Genomic DNA, 20,601 nt, shown 5'->3' on the forward strand with positions numbered 1-20,601 from the left:
CAGTGAGGGGACAGACACTGACCACTAAGCCCCTCAGCCCAGGGACCCCACCGCCAGTGAAGAGTCAACCAGAACAGCATCTCTGCCATCTTCTTTCGAACCTTATGCTCCTCTTTCTGGAATGTGCTGGAGTCCACCACTCTCAGGGCAAAACTAGCGCTGCACTCAGATGCCTGAGGACCCGGCCCCGCTGCCCCCACAGCACAGCGTACGTCCATCAAAGTCCCAACGGGAGACACCAGCGTGTCCACAGAAACACACTCACTCTAGGATGGAAGCAGTGACCTGCCTGGATTCCTCAGTCAGCGGATCTCGCCCGTCAGAGCAGAAAAAGGACATTTCAAACCTACCCACTTCCTGCAAGGACCGGGTGAGACAGCCTTCCCTCTGTGTGGGGCAGGCGGGTCAGGACAGCCACGTGAGGGTCCCCCAGGCTGCTCCACCTATTCTCACCTGGTGACTAGGATCCCTGGGCTGCTGGCCTGCTCACTGAACAGCATTTTCACTTGCTCTCTGGATGACAGGACCCCACGCCACTTCTCCATCCCCAGGAAGCGTGAAGTGGGCATCAACCTCAGTAGTGACCACAGGGAGGGTGTGAAAGAGGGATTTGGACATCAGAGCCTCTCAGAGGCAGGAGGGAGTCCGTCGTGGGTGAGACAGCAGGTACAGGATGGTCCGGGGAGGGTGAGATAAGGGATTAACACATCAGCCTGGGACAAGTGGGGTTCTGCCTAACCACAGCTTCCCGAGCCCCCTTGGCGCCGAGGGACATGATCAACTGAGGTGACATGATTGCTCCTGCTGTGTGATAAGACCTTCAGAAGTCCACAGAGCTTAGAGAAGAGGAGGCACAGGCTTCACAAGCAGAAAGACTTAATGCCACCTGGTCCTGCATAAAGAAGTCACTTAGTCCTCTGAATCCTCACTTACACGTCACTGTGTGAATGAAACCACGAGACTCTGGAAGGTGTGCGACAGTATCACGTTTGCTACTTCCAAGACTTCGTGTATTTTAGAAGTCTGTGTGGCTGTGAGCGTGTAGAGACAGGTCGGGGAAAAACAAGAGCCAGGAGGAACTGTTTCCACTTTGTTCATCGTGGGTGATGGGTTTCCGAGGATTCTGATGGAAAACCCACACAACTCCTCTGAAATCTGCCTCAAACTGTCTCTTCATCCAAACAATAATGCTCGGTTGCGAGCTGAGGTGTTTAACTGGCTGGGCTGCGGGAAAGACATTTCACTGCAGTTACAGCTATAAAAGAGCTAATTTCGGGACCTCACGATGCAGAGCAAATGAGAAATCTGAACCGAGGCTTGGGAGTATCTGCTAGCACGATTCCCCAAAACATTCCATTCTACAGACTCAACATCCAGATTTTACCTCCGTATCAAACAGCGTGAACTTCCTATTATTCACGGTGCTGTCTGCACCAAGGTTTGAAAAAGCTTTCAGAGATCTATTACACAGTTCATTTGCTCATGTCATTAATGAAATATAAAACGTTCTGGCTTGGTACCTCACATTTTGTACAGAACAAGGTGCCAAGCTTACCACCTGGGAATTTGGGATTTCAGTTCATGAATGCACCATTCTCCATAGGACCTGATCTTTATCACTCATTCATTCAGAGACTGTTTATATTAAGTCCTAGGGACCTGACTTAGTGAAGTTGGAGATTACAAATCAGAAAATCTTTCCTTCCAGACATATTTTGAAGGAAAAAGGATGAAGGATTACATCTTTCTTTTTCTAAAAGAAAAATAGATCTGTTCACTAAATACTTACTAAATGATGTCATTGTGCTTGAATAAAAAAAAAAGTTCCTTTCCAAGTTGGAAGTCAAAGTCTTAGGTAAAGCTCTCAACAGCCTAAGAAATGGATATCACCTACTTTTATTATACACACACACACAATACACACACATATATACTTATGCACACACATACACACAGAAACACACACACAGACACACACACATGTGTGCATACATTAATCATAGATTTTACTTTCCATTTCAAGAATAACTAAGGTATTTTGGCCGATCAAAGAAAACAGCAAAATTGATCAGCTGCATAAGTAAAGTCCAGTGAAACGGATTATATGATATCACAGGATGTAAAAGTCTCAAACCTAAGATCTAACTTTTCTTTCAATTGTATGGGAGTTAGCGACATGTGTTATGGACTGAATGTTTTCGTTCTCTCAAAATTCACCTACTGAAATTCTAACCCCTCAATGAGACAGTATTAAAATACGAGGGTCTTTGGGAAGTGATCAGGTCATGAGTGTCGAGACCCAGTGAATGGGATTAGTGCCCTCATAAAATGCTTGTTTATGAAACATTTATTGAATGCCTATCACTGGACAACCCTTGGGCTGGCACTAGCAGGTGTAAAATGAGAAGACGTACATCTCAGCAGCAAGGGTCTAGAATGACACACAGTAAGTCCACACAAGAACACATTTGGTGGCTTCGTGACAGGAGGTGTTGGAAGACAGAGGAGGGAGCCTGAGGGTGGTGGCTGTGGGGTTGGGGAGGTTTGGGAGGAGGTGGGGTTGTTGGGTACCAGCAGGAACTGTCCTGAAGGAACCACAGGCAGGAAAGGGGGAAACCAACGAAACACAGTTTACAGACATCTGCTAAGCTCCCGGACACTGCTGCCACAGAATCAGGTCCTCACATGTCTCCCTCTATCTGATCTTTTAGTTTGCTCATCAGGATGCATCTTATACCAATATTACTAAAAGGGCAGGCTCACTCCCTAGGTCCCCTCCTCGCTCCCCATCATAGAATGTACAGCAGAGGACAACTTGGCTTTCTTTTTCCTGGAGAAAGCTTTGAGGTTTGGCTGACTCAGTCACTTTTTTTTTTTTTTTTTTAAGATGTGACCACTTTGAAATACTCTGTTAGCAAACAGACTGATGGGCAAACTTCAAAGGACACAGCACTAAAATGATCAATATCTCTCACAATGGCTCTAAAGGGCCAGACAGTTTCATTTAGGATATAATTGGAATTCCCTTGAAGTGAGAGATGGTGTTAAACTTGAGAAGAAATCAAGCAAGGCCATGTTTAACAGCACTGCATGACACAGTCTTTGCAACTGTCAATGCACAATAACCCCATCTATCAATATCTATTCTGTATTTCAAGATACTTGATGCAAGGCAGAGACAACTCCTGCCCTTACATGAGAAAACATGTGACAACATGGGAAGACAAAGGGTGATGTTTTAAGATAACATCTAAAACTAGGGATGTTCACCAAACTTAGACTACAGTTCAAAAATACAGCCTTTCACTCAAAATATCCCTTAATAATATTTTAAGGTATACATCTATTCAGAAGCATATCCATTTAGAGAGGCATTACGATAAGCAAATTTTACTCCCTGACTTTCTTCAAAATATTCATAAAATGAGAACAGCTGATAAGACTTGAGACTAAAGACAATGTCCCCAGAACTACAGGGATAGGAAAAATAAACAACACAAAACCAAAAAAAGCTACAATTCAAGCATTCAGTGTGGCTGGATGTAGAAAGCCAGGCAGACTTCTTGAACGCAGGTCAATGTGTGTGGCTACAGCTCTCTGGGTAGCTGCTTGGTTTTCTTTAGGTTTCTTTACCTGTAAGACGGGGTCACAAAGGCTGGCCAGCAGCCAGTCCTGCCAGCTTCCTGTTTTTTTAAATAAAGTTTTATTGGAAGAAAGCGTGCTCATTGCCTTCTGCTACCACAGAAACTGTATGGCCTATGGAACCTGAAATGTGGCCTCTCCCTCTTCAGAAAAAAGTTTGCCAATCCCTGGTCTGTGGGGCTGCTTTACAGACTGAAAATGATGTGACACAGTCCTCGGTACATGACAATTGTTGTCATTACATCATTATTCAAGTAGGCAAAAGGTTAAGGTCATGCAAACTAGAAAGAAAATGTTTCAATTGCAGAATCCTGCAGATCAATGAATCCTTAACCATCTTAGAAGAAGCTCTTGCTCTTAGACTTCTGCTCAGGAAATGGCAAAGAATCTCAGCCTGAACTCCACTGTATGGAAAAATGACTCAGGATTAATGTAGATTAGAAGGACACCAAGCTACCACTTCTCACCCATCAGGCTGGCAAAAAACCTCGAGTGTGACAGCACGTTCTGTTGGTGAGGCTCTGGGGAAATCATTGTGAAAACTGCTGCCAAAATTTTAGGGAAACTTGGCAATGCTCATCAAAATTCCACAAAAATTTACTCTTTGATTGTACTCAGGAATCTATCCCTAGAATACCTGGCAAAAATACAGGCATGCACAAAGTTGTTCATTACAAGAGCCAAAGGCTGGAAAATGCCTAAATGTCCACCCTCAGGACAGATGGCGGATGCCAGGTTCAGAATCCTGGATGGGCTTGGTAACTCCCACTGTGCTAGAAGGACAGAAATGAGAAAAGAGCAGGCGGCCATCGACAAAGGACAATAAATCATCATGAAGCTGTCCCCAATGGCCAAAGAGGAGCGATTTGAGTTTATGTGAATCAGAGGGTAGACTGACAAGGTAAACAAAGCCACAAACAGACACTCCAGACAAGACAGCAGTGCTGCAAGACGGAGGAGCTGATTTCCTCAGAAGCTCGTAACAAGAAGAGAAACCCAACGAAGGTGGGAAAGCCTCAGGGGACACAATCTCAATACAGAGGTGTAGATGTGGCAACAGAACAGAATCAGTGGTGACAGTGGTAACTGGTCACATAGTGGTGATCATTTCATGACATATAAAAATATTAAATCAATATGTTATACAGCTAAAACTAATATTGTATGTTAATTATAACTCAGTAAAAAATTTTTTAATTTTTAAAGCTGAAAAAAAATTTAATAGTAAGTGTGGGCTTTAGGAGGATGCTGATTCAACCAGTGTCTGTAAGACAACACTTTTGAAATGATCAGGAAGTGTATGCACTGATTGGTATTAGATGGTGCTAAGAACTGGCTGGTACTTGTATTCAGTACCAGTGTGGCATCATGATTCTGCAAGAGAACATCCATTTTTTCACAGACATACACTGACTTAGGTAGGGGTGATGACACAGTATCTGAGGTTCTCTTTACAATATTTCAGTCCCATCCAACCCTAAAAATGGACAAAGCAAGTATAGCAATGTCTTCTTGAAGCCAGGAGACAAATAACTGATGTTCAATTTGCTATCCTCTCTCCTTTGACAAGACTTTGGGTCTTGAAAGACTTCTGTAAATTTACAATAAACATTGGTTTAAGGATAGAGTGAACAAACAAGCGGGCTTCCCTGGTGGCCCAGCAATACCCGCCTGTCAATGCAAGAGACGTGGGTTCAATCCCTGGGTCAGGAAGATCCCCTGGAGAAGGGGATGGCTACCCACTCCAACATTCTTTCCTCAGAAATCCCATGGGCAGAAGGGTCTGGCAGCCTACGGTCCACGGGATCACAAAGAGTCGGACACAACTTCGAGACTAAAACAATAACAGCTTCTTTGGTTATCTTTGACATTTGTCGATACACAAAAGAAGAATCAAGAGAAAGATGCTTTGGGGAAGGTCTCAAACACACAAAGCTGCATGTGATTTTCAGCCTGAAAGCTGGTCCACAAGATCTGCCGGCCCCAAACCAACATCATCCAATAACCTCAAGGACCAACCATGAGAACTCACTGAGAGATCAACAGTGACGGCGCTGATGGCATGGACGAGCACGCAGAGAAATAAACAGCCTCTTGAGTCAATTACAAATGGTACCAGAAATGCCATCACAGTCAGCCTGGTGATGAAATATCTGTTCTTCCTCACTACTGGAGAAATAATGCATTTTAAGGTATTTTATTGCTCTTTTCATATGCTCTATGCACTCCGTCAGCTTGATTGATACACATAAAGACACATTTTGAAAAATGAGTAATACTCTACTGTTAAACGTAATGAAATCATAGCACACTGTAAGCTGTACTCTCCAAAATTCAACTCTTAACTTCATGTGGTGTTTGGAAAGCTAGAGGGTCACTGACATTCCAATCACTGGACACCATGGCTTTACCTCCTCAAGGCACAGGATTTACATTTATTTTTTAAGCTAAACATTTTAGTAAGAAGTCTTTCGAATGCAAAAATGCTATTATGCTGTAAAGAATTAGTCAAAATCTATCTTTAGAGTAAAAAAAAATTTAATTACTTTTCTGTCTCAATAGCTGTTCCGATGCTGCAAGTTCACTGTGAGATGTTAAATTGTCCATATGGTGTCATTAGGGCTATACTGACCCTACCTGCACATTTTCTGATGTTATCATGAGTCAATTTTTTTTCTTTTCAGGACATGCTGGTGCAGAAATGCTTTTAGCTACGAGTGACATGATCTCAGCCTTTCACTTGGAGCAGATAAGATCAGATAATTTTAATAATCAGGAAGATATCAATATAAATATAAATTTCTCTGTACTAAATCTATAGAACTGAATATAACATATGACATCAGGAAGAAATAAGAGAGTCAACTCTCTTCCCTGTAATGCCCTAATTCTACAACTTATCTTTCACACTGTTTCACAGTAGAAGAAGCATTTTCACACAAATTGCCCCATTTAATCATCAATTTCAATCTGTGTGCAGGCAAGGATGGTATAAATCAAAGGTTTATTTTACAAGGAAACCGAGGCTCAAAAATGATGACTTACTCAAGGGCATGGTCACTGAAGTAGTGGTGGTGAGACCACCAACGGATAATCAGTGAACTGCTGGAATAAAACAGGTCATGAGTAACCAAACCCAGCTCACCTTTCGAAGCCGATCTGTCGGAAAGTCTTCTCCCAGGTTGAGCCTGCAATGGGGAGGAAGGGACACAATCAATGTACATCAAAGACTCAGTTCTGCCCAGTTACACAGCCTGAAAGAGATTTGCTTGTACTGATACATGTAAGTGGGGTGACTGTCTTCCCTCTCAGAGACCAGTCTGGGTGAGCACCCCCTGCCATGGACAGCACCCACCCCTTCCACTGCTGACACGGCTGCCCATTATTCAACCTCTCCAAGTCTACATGTGTCCTCAGCAGAAAAATGAGTAATACTCTCCTGTTAAAAATAATGAAATAGTAGCACATTATAAACTGTACTCTCCAAAATTCAACTTTTAACTTCATGTGGCATTTGGAAAGCTGGAGGACGCTCTGATGTTCCAATTCACTGGACATCATGACTTTACCTCCTCAACACTGAAGCACAGGATTTATGTTTATTTTTAAAGCTAAACATTCAGAACTCTCCTGAATGCAAAAGTGCTGTTTCCAATGACATGATCTGAAGGATATCCAAGTCCCCAAAAGAAAAGGTTGGTATAAATATGATTTTCTGTTATTTTTCCATGTTTTTCCTTACACTATACACGTGACTATTTTCTGAGTACTTTATATAAAGAAAAATGATCATTTTAATCAAAGACCATGTTAATAAGAAGTCTGCATTTATAAGAGTTCAGGGTTCTGCTAAAGGAAATCAACCCTGAATATTCTTTGGAAGAACTAATGCTGAAGCTCCAATACTTTGGCCACCTGATGCAAAGAGCCAACTCACTGGAAAAGATCCTGATGCTGGGAAAGATTGAGGGCAGGAGAAGAAGGGGATGACAGAGGATAAGATGGTTGGATGGCATCACCGACTCAACGGACATGAGTTGGAGCAAACTGTGGGAGGAGGTGAAGGACAGGGAAGCCTGGTGTGCTGCAATCCATGGGATCACAAAGAATCAGATACAAATTAGCAGCTGCAGAATAACAAGGGTTCTGCTCAGCCACACTTTCACATTTTCCCAATGCATTGTCAGGGGCAACAATAACTTGACTTCAGTGACTGTTCGAGTTATCACCTCTGCTCACCCCCAGACCTAAATCCATGAGCTGTGTCATGTACTAGTTGCTTTAATAATCACAGAAGATAATCACCACCTTTCCACACAATTTGGTCCTGCAAATAGGAAGTGATATGTTCAGCACTGGGTCTCCAGAGGCAGCTAAGAAGTTACGCTGCTTCTTTTCCTCAAGTCAAAATAAATCAGGAGGGCATTTAGGTTTCCTTCTAGAGAACTCTGCCCCCAGCACTGTATTCTCAGGTGGCCACTCAGTGCCTCCCAGGCATTAGACAGGATGGTTTCCAAGCTAGTCTAAGCAGGCATGAATGTGGTGTCTCACTAAGGGACCTGAGTTCATACTGCTTCGTTATGATGGAGCATTTTCAATAACTGCTATAAATGCTGCAAGGCTAAATTTGGTATCTGAACTATACACACCTGCATCCACACACAATTTAAAGCAGATTCAGATTTATCTCCTCAGATGAAGTTACTCTTGTTCAACTGAATCCCAACAGGCTTTGCTGAGTAGGAGGAAAGCCATGGAATTTTTGTTAAGCAGTCCAGGAATTTCTTGTGGCCCCTGGCCTGGGGGAGTGGGCCCCATAAGAATGTCTTGTGTCCTGTGAGTCACTTGCTAGACAGTGGAGATTCCCCGGCTCAGGAATTCTTGGACGACAGTTATCCTGCCCTTGAGATGCTAGCCATTAAGATGTTGGTCAAAAATTATAACCTGAATCAGAAACCATGCTGAATTCCAGGGCAGCTGGCAACAGCCTGGCCGAGACTCAGGTTGGAGAGATGAAGAACCTTGTGCCGAGTGAGAAGCAGACAGTCTGCACTGGACCCAGTGGAGAGGGTCGCGGTGGGAGCTGGGGTGGGGAGGCGTTGCGATGCTATTCTCCTTGACTTCCCTTGCTTTCATTGAGAAACAAGCCACCTTTAAAATTTTTCCACCTTTCCATTTTCTCCCCCTAGATATTCTCAGTGCATTCCTATATTGATTTTTTAAAAATAAACTCAATTTATTATCAAAGTAAAATAAAAATAAGTGACTTTGCTCTATTGTACTATCAGGTTTTGAAAACATGGAAATTTAAGTAAGAAATCAGTTTCACATTTCTGAGAAAAATAAACTTATTCAAAAAGGGTAGAATAAGGTAAAAGTTTCGGGGGCAAGACTTCTAGTGCTCCTTAAAAAAAACATTAACCCACTCAACCAAGCACAGTGGAGATGGGGGAACACACTTTTCTTCATCACTAGAAGTCAACTTAATTAGTAATTTGAGCATCCTACATACTATAGATGCTCATCATTGTCTGCTGGTGATCCCCTACTAAGTACCTTAATATGTTAGGTATGGGACTGAATATATGAAAATATGGTTTCTTCCCTCAAATACCACATACTCCAGAGGTTTGGGCTTTTGTGTCTTTTGTGAGCACTTAGTCACGAGGGAACGAGAAACACACAATAAATGGAACAGACGTGTCCAGATCCTTTGGCACCAAGCATATTTTTGACAGCCCATTATTCAGTTGCTGGGGAATTCTTTTAAAGCCATTCCCCATGTTTTACATGGTAAAGTAATATTATTCTCCTATGCCAGAAAAGTCCAACACGGAGAGAAAAGTAGGGAAAACAAAGTCGCTGGCAGACTGCCTTGATTCAACACTTTTAAAAATGAGATTTATAATATGGAGCAGTCTAGAACACGTTACCATCTTCAGGTGAAAGCAAAGGACAGCAAAAACAACAGGAAAGGAAAATACAGCAGAGATATGGATACAGTTCACAAGAGGGGTGTTCCGATCCAATTTTAGATGAAGTAGTTAGAAATAATGCATTGCAGTTCTTCACTTGTAAAAACTGGTTACCAAAGGGGAAAGGTGAGGGGGGAGGGATAAATTAGGAGTTTAGGATGAACATATACACACTACTGTATATAGAATAGATAACCAACAAGGACCTGCACAGGGAACTCTGCTCAATATTCTGTAATAACCTATAAGAGAAAAGAATCTAAAAGAGTATCTGTATGTACACCTATAACTGAATCACTTTCCTGTGCATTTGAAACTAACACAACATTGTAAATCAACTATAACTCAAATTTTAAAAACCCAACAGGTTACACTCACACCCCATTAGGTGCCGACTTCATACATATTAGTTCATTTAATCCGTGAGGTCAGTACTACTATTAACTCCTTCCTTTCAGGTGATAAGCTGAGGGGGGCAGACCCCAGATCCAGCACTGTATTTAACTCCCTCCCTCACTGCTCTATCCTGCATGGGGTCCTGCCCTCGTCTCACCGTCCTTCTTCCTTTTCCTCTTCTTTTTGTCCTTCCTATCATTTGTCTCTTGCCACAATCTGGCTACACTATGAGATTCCAAATGTTTTATTTTTAGCTCCATAAAGTTTTGTGTGTCTGGCTATTAACTTGAGAAGCATGAAGTGTCTACAGCAGGGGTTCTGCAGCATCCAGCCCTCCTCCATCAGCGGGACTAGTGAGCTACTCCTGCGGGAATTTTGTTAGACACGCAGCACGTCCCGCAGGAGCTCAGTCCACACAAAAACATTGAGACTCGTACCCCAGACACGTGGAGTAGAGCTGCTTGTTCTTTATTTTGTCTGATTTTTCTGCAGCAGTGGTTTAAAACCGAAGGACTTTGCCTGCTACTTGAAACCAGACAGCTGAGTTCTCCCAGCCCTGCCTCTGGTTTGTTTTTTTTTTTTTAAACAAATTACCCTGGGGTCTTTACAACACTAGAGGGTTTTCCACAGCTCCCATTCAGTTTGTCATTGCATTTTTTCATAAACGTTATTCAAAACTGTAAAAATTTCTATCTTTATGTTGTAGGTTAGTTACTCACTTTGTTTCCTCACTGACTACTTTTATCAATCATTTAAAATCAACTTCTTGCTCAATTTCTAATACAAAAAATGTAACTTGGTTTTTCCTATAAGTTTCAAAATGCAGTTAGAAAACTGGTGGTCAAACAAGGCACAGATTTTCTCCTAATTGAATAGTCCTACACCAAGTACGCCCCAGACGTTAACAGCCGCTTGAACTTGGACCTGCACCTCTGCTTTTTTCAAAATAATTAGCAGAAAAGGACTAATAATTCATGGAAGTGGTAGATTTTTTGCCAGCATATTCCTATAAAAATGGAAGCATTTTCATATATCATAAGAACTGCCAGACAGCTGAACATGGGACCTGGCACAGAAATTGGTGACAAAACACTCAAATACCAGGAAATTATATCACTTGTGAGTTTTCTTCATTGACATTATTTTTAACTCTTTAAAGGAAAAGTTTTTCCTATCTAATCAAAGAGTCAAGATTCTATTACACATTGAACGCTGGACAGGATGTGAAATTCTAAGAGGAAAATAGAATCTTCTCAGTTGCTTAGGAATGACATTTTACTCTGCGAGTGTGAAGAGGTTCTTGTGTTGAATTGTGCCTGAGCTCCATCAAACCACGGAAATGGATGCTCTGATAGGTGGTGTATACACACACAACTCACTTTTCCCAGACAAGGAGCAACTTCAGCCTTTTGGGTGAAATGAAGAGGTCTGCAAAATTTTCTGAGTCCTAATTCCAGAAGATATTTATCATTAGGGGATTAAAAGTAACTGTAAAAGATAAGGATAAGGAAAAAATTCTTTACCACTCCTTAATTAACATTTTTAAAAATATTAAATGACCTATACAGGTATAGTTTTTAAAGCATCATTTTTTCCTCTACCTAATACTCTTGTTTTTTAATGTACATTACTCCCTGCTCTGACCTTTAGTATCTATATGGCACTGCTTTAGTCACATAATAATAATGTAACTCTTTCCATGTCAATAAATGGGCTCATGATCAATTTAAAGTACACAGTGTTACATAATTTAATAAACTGTAAATTCCTTATCAATTTCTGGTGCTGTATGAATTATACCTACATTTTTGCTATTACATATAACAATGTTTTGAACACTTCTTACATATATCTTTGAACATTTATTCAGTTATTTAAGATAACTTTCTCAAAGTAGACCTATTGCACTGTGATGTGTCATATGTAAAGTTTTGGTTAATGCTATAAAAATTTTTACCCTCAAATTTTATTCAACTATATAAACTTGACTGAATTGTTTTATGGATCTTTTTATCTCTTATAAGACATTTCCTTTGAATTTATATTTTCAGAAATAAGGATGAATTAAACAAACATTCTTAGGTTTGTACACAATGTTGGTATTTTCTTTTGTGAACTTTCTTTTGCTGAGTTCGCTGTGCAGCCTCAGGGATGGGGTCTCAGGCCTGCGCAGTCCAGGGTCACACGCAGGGGAGGGAGATAGGTTGCACGCTTCCGGGTGTCTCATCTGGGCAACCCCATCCAGTCTTACTTCCACTTCCCAGTATTGTTATCTGATCCACCCTTTAACACTCTCAGAAGTCAGATCTTCTTTTCTTTTCTGCTTTTGGGCTTCCCAGATGGTGCTAGTGGTCAAGAACTCATCTGCCAATGCGGTAGACAGAGATGAAAGATAGATCCCTGGGTGGGGAAGATACCCTGGAGAAGGAAATGGTAACCCATTCCAGTATTCTTGCCTGGAGAATCCCATGGACAGAGGAGCCTGGTAAGCTATGGTCCATAGGGTTGCACAGAGTTGGACACGACTGAAGCCATTTAGCCATGCATGCACTTCTTTAGACAGACTCTTTTGAAGTGCAAGTTCTTTGCTCCCAGAGACATCCATGGAGAGCCCTGTTCTCCGCCCAGAACCCTAAGTTTGTTCAGATGAGGAGACTCATGCGGAGTTTCCAGGCCTCAGATGGGTTGAGGGTATGGGGAGTGGGGGAGTCCTCTCTCTCCCCGCAGGCTCACAGAGAGGCTGATGTAACAGTCCTGGGATAGCCAACCATCTTCTCCAGAATCATGCTTCTTACTGATAAATATTGCTGACATTACAGGCACATATAAGAATGTCTGACTAATCTCCTGGCACAGAGCACAATCCCTGAGCTTGAAATGTGAAGCAGCTGAAAAGCCATCAGTCAGCTTTTAAAGATGCAGCAAGTACCCGCCTTTTAAAAAGTTTCTCCATACTGTACTTTCAAACACACAATGTCTGGTGGCACCTGATGCGAAAGCTGAAGCATTCTTGGACTCACAACAGAAGCCCCCTCTCTGTGCTCTTCCAGGAATCCAGATGCACACTGTTCATGCAGACAGAAACTTGTCTGGGCGCTGATAACTCTAGCAGGCGGGCTCCTTCACTTTATTGTGTCCTCTCTGCTTTTGGTCAAAGTGAGACATAAAAACTGCATTTCTAGGGGAATAAGACATTTATGATGAGGGCGGGCAACCCAAAGAACTCAGACATGGGTAACGTATATAGTCTGGGGGATTCAGACCTTCAGGAGCCCCTCCTTGATTACCATGCCCTCCCCTCCTGCAGAGGCAGGGTCCCTAACGCAATTCCTTGGAAGTGACTTCCCAGGGGAGGAAGTGGGGCCCCAGGCAGATGGTTAGGAAAGGAGACAGGATACCCCCCGCCACCCGCCCAGGCCTTGGGCTTTGAAACAAACACCAGTGTTTCCTTCGACAGACAGGCAGAGGAGGGTTTGGACGGGAAATGGAAAGTCTACGGAGCAGAGGAGGGTGATGAGCTCTGCTTGGGGGTGCAGGCTGACACAGAGAAGTCCTGAGCGTGGCCACAGATTGCTCCAGAGGGGAGGAGAAGCAGGCGATGGGCTGCTGGCAGGGCACGTGCAATGTTCCTGTCTTGAGGTCTCAGGGATGAGGTACACACACCCACCAGGTCCCTGGGTCCCCAGTCCTCTGCTTCACATGTGATCCTCACTCCTCTTCACAGGAGGAGCCAGAGTTTTATATTTTCAATCCCTCATCCTTACAACACTATAAATAAACAATGAAAGAGATTCCCTGGTGGCTCAGACAGTAAAGAATCTGCCTGAAATGCAGGAGACCCGGGTTTGATCCCTGGGTCAGGAAGATTCCCCTGTAGAAGGAAATGGTAACCCACTCCAATATTCTTGCCTGGAGAATCCCATGGACAGAAGAGCCTAGTGGCTACAGTCCATGGGGTCATAAACAGTCAGACACGACTGAGCAACTAACACTTCCACTTCACTTTCAAACAATGAAAAGAAGGTGTTGCAAATGAAAAAAATATGATGAACACGGAGCAGGTGGTTCAGCCAGCACAACCCCTGATCTGAACTTGGTTACATCCTGGTCCACGGAGCTGGCTTGACAAGAGCCGAGAGATCCTGGTGATGCTTAGCGACCTGAAGAGATCCAGGGCCATAGTCCTAGGAGCTGCCTCACTTCACAGGCCAGAACATCGCTTTCCGGTTGTGGTTCAAAGTGCAGAAATATTTGGAAAGAGCTGTGAAACCTTTGAGGGCTTCCCAGGTGGTGCTAGCTGTAAAGAATCAATGCAGGAGACGTAAGAGACACGGGTTCGATCCCTAGGTCGGGAAGATCCCCTGGAGAAGGGCATGGCAACCTACAGTATTCTTGCCTGGAGAATCCCACGGACAGAGAAGCCTGCTGGGCTACAGTCCATGGGGTCGCAAAGAGTCGGACACGACTGAGCAACTTAGCAAGCACGTGAAACATTTGGGCATGTCTGACCCCTTCCTATTGGTGAGAAACTTACAGTACTTCACCTTCATCCCTGCTTAATGATTTAATTCGGATGCATTAACAGAGAGAGGGGAAAAAAAGAATCCTGGATTGTCTTTGTGCTGGCTCAAGATTTATAGAACTTTGCGGAGGCTTTGGCTGACTGCAGCCTCCCAGCTGCTGCTGAAAAGGTCTTTGTGTAAACACCCCCGGCAGTAACCACAGCTGCAGCACACCGTAGAGCCGCAGAAAAATTCCCTGTTTATGTGACAAGCTGGAGCGTCTTGCCTGAGCACCCTGCTGAGATGCAGGCTCCATAGAAGAAACCAGGGCACGGAGATGCTCCTAAGTGATGCTGATGAGGACCTGTGATGGGGACCTGTCATTATCCTGTGTTTACTGAAGTGAGTCCAGAGTGGTGCAGAATCACCCCAGGGGCAAAGGCATCCTGGATGGTCTTGACAAGATTCCTACACCTTTTCCTGGACCTTCAAGGAAGGCTGGAGAGTCTGAACAAAAGAGAAACAGCTCTTCCTGACTGCTCTCTGTGAACTGTAATTTTGCATTTCCAAAGTTTCACATTTGGGAGCCATTTCAAACGAGGCACAAGCAGGAAACTGGGCTCACACACTCGCATCTCACCTTTGAGGGTCTGGGAAGAAGAGGGTCCAAGGTGGGTTGGGAGAGCGAAGGGCTCTCACCCAGCTCTTGGCCCCATTTGCAACCAGTCCTCCGAGGAGAGGCTGCTGTTCCCGCCCACAGATTATTTTATGTTATTGAAGTATATTTGATTTACAATATCGTGTTAGCTTCAGGTGTAGAGCATAGTGACTCAGTAATACATATATGCATATTTTTTTCAGATTCTTTTCCCTCATGTTGTTGTTGCTGTTGTTCAGTCGCTAAGTTGTGTCCATGTCTGACTTTGCAAACCTGTGGACTGCAGCACATCAGGCTTCTCTGTCCTCCACTATCTCTGGAAGTCTGCTCAAATTCATGTCCATTGAGTCAGTGATGCTATCTAACCATCTCATCCTCTGCTGCCCCCTTCTCCTTTTGCCTTCAATCTTTCCCAGCATCAGGGTCTTTTCCAGTGAGTCGGCTCTTCACGTCAGGTGGCCAAAGTTGCTTCAGCTTCAGCAACAGTCCTTCCAATGCATATTCAGAGTTGATTTCCTTTAGGATTGACTGCTTTGATCTCCTTGCAGTTCATGTGGCTACCCCTTTGCAAACCCTATGATATCTCCTTAAACAAAGAACTAGCAAGATGACAGACATGTTTATACCTTTTAATATTTACAACTAAAAATGTCTTCCAAAATCCCATTAATTTACAACTTGAAACTTATGAAACTGATATAGTTGACTGCTTTTGCTTATAAAAGCCATTTCATAGAATGCTTCCCTGGTGACTCAGATGGTGAAGAATCTGCTAGTAATGCAGGAGACCCGAGTTTGATCCATGGGTCAGGAAGATCCCCTGGAGAAGGGCATGGCTACCCATTCCACTATTCTTGCCCAGAGAATCCCATGGACAGAAGAGCCTGGTGGGCTACAGTCCATGGGGTCGCAGAGTCAGACAGGACTGAGGACTAAGCACATAGGACTCAACATACCAGAAGCACATTTTTTAAAGAACCTTAGTAACTGCACTTCATTACTTAACTGAGCATGTGGAAAGTGTGGACGGAGCAGCTACTGCAGCTGAGTACGTTTCAGGCCCTGAGTAAAAACCTGGGAGCAGAGCGTCCATGGTCTGTGTCTGCCTGCAGTGCACAGTCTAGGGCCGAAGAGAAGCAACAAGGACAGCAATGTGATTAAAAATTACAGTAAAGTTTTAAGAAGTAAAAGAAAGGAGAAGAATGCTTCGAACTAAGAAGTGGGGGGCAGGGTGGTTACCTGGAGTCACAGTCGACTGTCCACGCAAAGCTCTCAGCCCACGTTAACCTGGGAGCAGGTGCCATGTCCCGGGACTCACAACTTTCCTAACACTTCGGAGGACAGAGTTGGTAGTATGTCCTAATGGGAAGTGATTCACTTAACACAGCATCTTAGAAACCCCCTCTTCCTCACATTAGCCCAGGCTCAGGTCCTTGGAGAGGCCCCAGTCACTCGCCAAGCAGGAGAAGCAGGGTTCTGTGCCATGACTCAGTGCTGGGGGCTGGCGCTGGCCCTTCAGCAGCTTCCGGGAGGAGGGAAAAATGATGCTCGCTCTCCTGCAGAGGAAGGCCTCACCTCACTTTCTGTCCGAGCAGTTTTAGGATCAGGCTTCCACAATTGCAATGTCTCAATTCTTTTTTTTGTTTTTTTTAAGAAAATCATGCAAACTTTACAGCTCATAAACCTTCATTGGATTTATAAAGGTGGAGCCGGCTTTGGAATGTCTCCTGGAGCTTGTTCTCATGAAATTGCTTTTTAACACACTCTTCAAAAACAAAAGAAAAGATCCTAGAAGAGAGGTTCAGAAGCGTCCAGACTGAAACGTGCCCTCAGTGCAGTGAGGCTGTTGTCAGAATCCTGGCCTTCATTGTCTCCTCCTTTCTGCTGATGTGAGGGTTGGCTAACTTTCCTGGCCGGGGGGAAGTTCAAGGCCTGGCATCAAAACTGTAACAGTTTTGCCAAGACTAAAATACCTGGGGCTAGAATTTCAGCCCCTGAATGTAGGAAGGAAGCTGTCCAATGTCATCACTTCAGGCCAGCGGTCAGCAACTTGACCCACAGAACATACCTGTGCTGGAGATAAGAGAAGCCACACACTACAACCAGATTCCGCCAGGCTCTGCTCGAAGGGTTGTGTACACACAAGTCAACAGAGCTCCCGTCCGTGGGGAACCTGCCCCAGCAGCCCGCTGCCCAGCAAGGCCTCCTCTCGAGCGTTGCACCCTACCCCAGCCCTGCCTCGTAAACCTCCCCCTCCCCGACCCCAGGGTTGCCTTCTCCTCTACATCCTGGAGACCTGGGCTGCTTTTAAGCTTGTTTAAAGATGCATTTTAGCCTACTCAGCTTTCTTTACAACGAGAACTCCTAAAGCAGACTATCCAGCTTACTGTCAGCAAGAGAAGTGGATGTTTAGTTTATGAAAAGCAAACTAGTTGCTAGAAAATGACACGTAACAACCAGGAGATGGCATGGAATTAAACACATCTCCTTAAAGTAGCTGTGTGGAGCCACCTATGCCAGGGTCTCCCAGGTGGGTAAACAGAGGGACACCCCAACGTGTGGAGTACCTGAGGGGTCTCAGGGTTCTTCGCTAACACACACAAGAAGGCATAATGGACTCTTCTTTGGTTTCGAGTTTGGCTTCTGGACAGAGGCATTCTGGCCTTTCAGAAGTGCGCTCCCCCACCAGCTGTGCAATGACAGCACCTTCCTGTTCTGAGCCTGTGAGCCTTCTGTCGGGAGAAAGGGGCCAGAGCCACCCCACGCCCAGGCTGGGAGGGGACAGGTGACCGGGAATTCTCGCAGATTTTGGCTAAAGTGTTTAGTCGCTCAGTCGTATCTGACTCTTTGCAACCTCACGGACTATAGCCCGCCAGGCTCCTCTGCCCATGGGATTCTCCAGGCAAGAATACTGGAGTGGGTTGTCATTTCCTTCTCCAGGGAATCTTCCCAATCCAGGATCAAACTCGCATCTCCTGCATTGCAGGCAGATTCTTTACCATCTGAGCCACCAACTTAGCCATCTGAAAAATAGCACTTAAAGACCTCATTTTATATTTTTATATTCATTTCATATTCAATTCCACTTTATAATTGACCAAGCAGTGAAGCAGGGCATCACCAGAGTAACAGAAAGAGCAAACCTGGGGTCGGAAGACTCATAGACTATGAACTTGTGAACTTGACCCTTGGCCTCAGCTTTCTCATCTGTAAAATGGCTTTAATAATACCTGCCTCATGTGGTTCTTAGCATTAAATTGAAATAATACTGGGAAGCATGCTTTGCAAAGAGCCCAGTACTACAAAAAGCTAACATATTAGGCATCTAATAGATATTAATAGCAGTGGGGTCTGACCACAGGCAAACACCCATTTTAAGCTCTGACTTGTGCCAAAAATCCAGGGCCAGACGGAGGAAGGAAAGGCCCATAAATCAAACAGTCCCCTTAAGAAGCATCCCTAGGAAGTCAGCAAAGACTTGAACATTTTTAGCTTCCAGTTAAATGAGCACTGAACAACTCCAGGAAAGTGCTAGAAATCAATTATTTAGACTTCACATGTCATGAATAAAATACATTGTTCTAATAGACAATAATGAACTTATTGAAAGATTCCTCTTAACCAGAAAAGAGGATACTCAGTGCATTTTAAAAATGAATTAATAAGTGAATTCATTTTATAAATTAAGGTGACTTTCTAGAAGGAAATTTCCATCAAAAGAGACAGCTAGGTAATGGCTATTTGCATTTCAAAAGCAGGTTTACATTATTTTTAAAAACTTTTTAAATTGAAGTATAGTTAACTTCCAATGTTGTGTTAGTTTCAAGTGTACACCAAAGTTACACACACACACGTGTATATTCTTTTTCAGATTCTTTTCCATCATATGTTATCACAAGATGTTGAGTAGAGTTCCCTGTGCTATACAGTAGGTCCTTGTTTAGCTATTTTATATACGGTAGTCTCTATATGTTAATCCCAACCTTCTAATTTATCCCTCACTCCTCTTCCTCCTGGTAACCATAAATTTGTTTTCTGTGTCTATGGGCCTATTTTTATTTCATAAATAAGTTCATTTTATCATTGTTTTTAGATTCCACATACAAGTGATATCATATATTTGTCAACATAGTTTCAAGAGAAGACTCTGTAAAAAGTGAGAGATTTAGCAAATATATTATAGGCTGCAGCAAAACTTTAATTCCCATGGATGCCTGTGCATTATGCCCTTAGAAGAGCTGAGACTGACACTGACAACCCAAGAAGAACATACATCACACACCACAAAAGCAGGAAGGGTGACCTTTAGGCAGGACTGTTTCGGACGCTAAGGGTGCTTCTGCACAGGCCTGGGAGAGGTGTGAATGTCAGCTGACTCCCAGTTGGACACCAGGCCACAGTTGTCCTCTTCAGAGACACAGCCTCCAGGGGTTGTTGGCCAGCTTCTGCAGCAGGGAGCACCCCCGGAGGGGGCTACAGTGCAAACCTATTAACCACCACACTGAACATAGATGATCTCAAGATTGCGAGGGGTACACTTAACACCTTTGAGATACAGGCAGTGTTTTAGCTGTACTGCTAATCTCTGCACTTTTAATGATTCCAACATATAATAAAAATTAAAATATACATAGAAGTGTTTACAGAATCTCTACAGTATTAAGAATCACTGTAATAATGGTCATGCATACACAAATGAGCTACTCTGATATTCTGACTGATAACTCTTCATTTATCACAGAGATGAGTTATTATTAATTTTGTTAAATTATAACACCAAGAGATACATTCTCAAGAAAACTTGTGATGCATGTTTTTTGATTAATGCAATCTTTGAATACCAGCAAATGTCAGATAATCCTAGTAAAAGCTGATCTGGTCCTCCAATTGTGGTATTGATGATGTTTTATATCTATTTTTTAAATTTTAATTAAAATTAATTAATTTAATTAATTTTAATTGTAGGCTAATTACTTTATAATATTGTAGTGGTTTTTGCCATACATTCACATGAATCCGCCATGGGTGTATATGTGTCCCCATCCTGAACCCCTCTCCCATCTCCCTCCCCATCCCATCCCTCAGGGTCATCCCAGTGCACCAGCCCTGAACACCCTGTCTAATGCACAGTATCGATGATGTTTTAAGATTGAAACATTTTTTTGTCTTCTCGATTGGAATGGGTTCCGAGAGTGTGTTCATTGGAGAGGGTGAGAAATGGTAGGAGTTAGTGTGGTACAGACCAGAAATACTCAAGGTGGGGTGCGGACTGTGTATCTCCCAAAGAGGGAAATAACCCGAATCAGCTATAAGAGACTGGTCGATTCTTTATTCAAACTCTCACGTCATTTCCCAGTAATAATTCACAAGATGTGATCCTCTCTGACAACTTTCACTTATGGAGAATCTGACTCTATATCTTCTTTTA

General features: G+C 43.3%; 1 protein-coding gene across 3 annotated transcripts in view; it reads right to left on the minus strand.

Annotated features, from left to right (window-relative positions):
• Positions 1 to 20,601, minus strand: part of PIEZO2 (piezo type mechanosensitive ion channel component 2) — a 246,335-nt gene that overhangs the window by 126,054 nt on the left and 99,680 nt on the right. For all 3 annotated transcript variants that reach the window (XR_010662900.1, XM_065932593.1, XM_065932591.1), the window contains exon 4: positions 6,788 to 6,830. Coding sequence is in view for 2 of the 3 variants with exons in the window: in XM_065932593.1 (XP_065788665.1) it covers positions 6,788 to 6,830 (43 nt within the window). In the remaining variant the exon portion in view is untranslated. The remainder of the gene's footprint in view (positions 1 to 6,787; positions 6,831 to 20,601) is intronic.

The sequence above is a fragment of the Muntiacus reevesi genome, chromosome 4 (genome assembly GCF_963930625.1).
Source record: "Muntiacus reevesi chromosome 4, mMunRee1.1, whole genome shotgun sequence".
In the NCBI taxonomy this organism is placed as follows: Eukaryota; Metazoa; Chordata; class Mammalia; order Artiodactyla; family Cervidae; genus Muntiacus; species Muntiacus reevesi.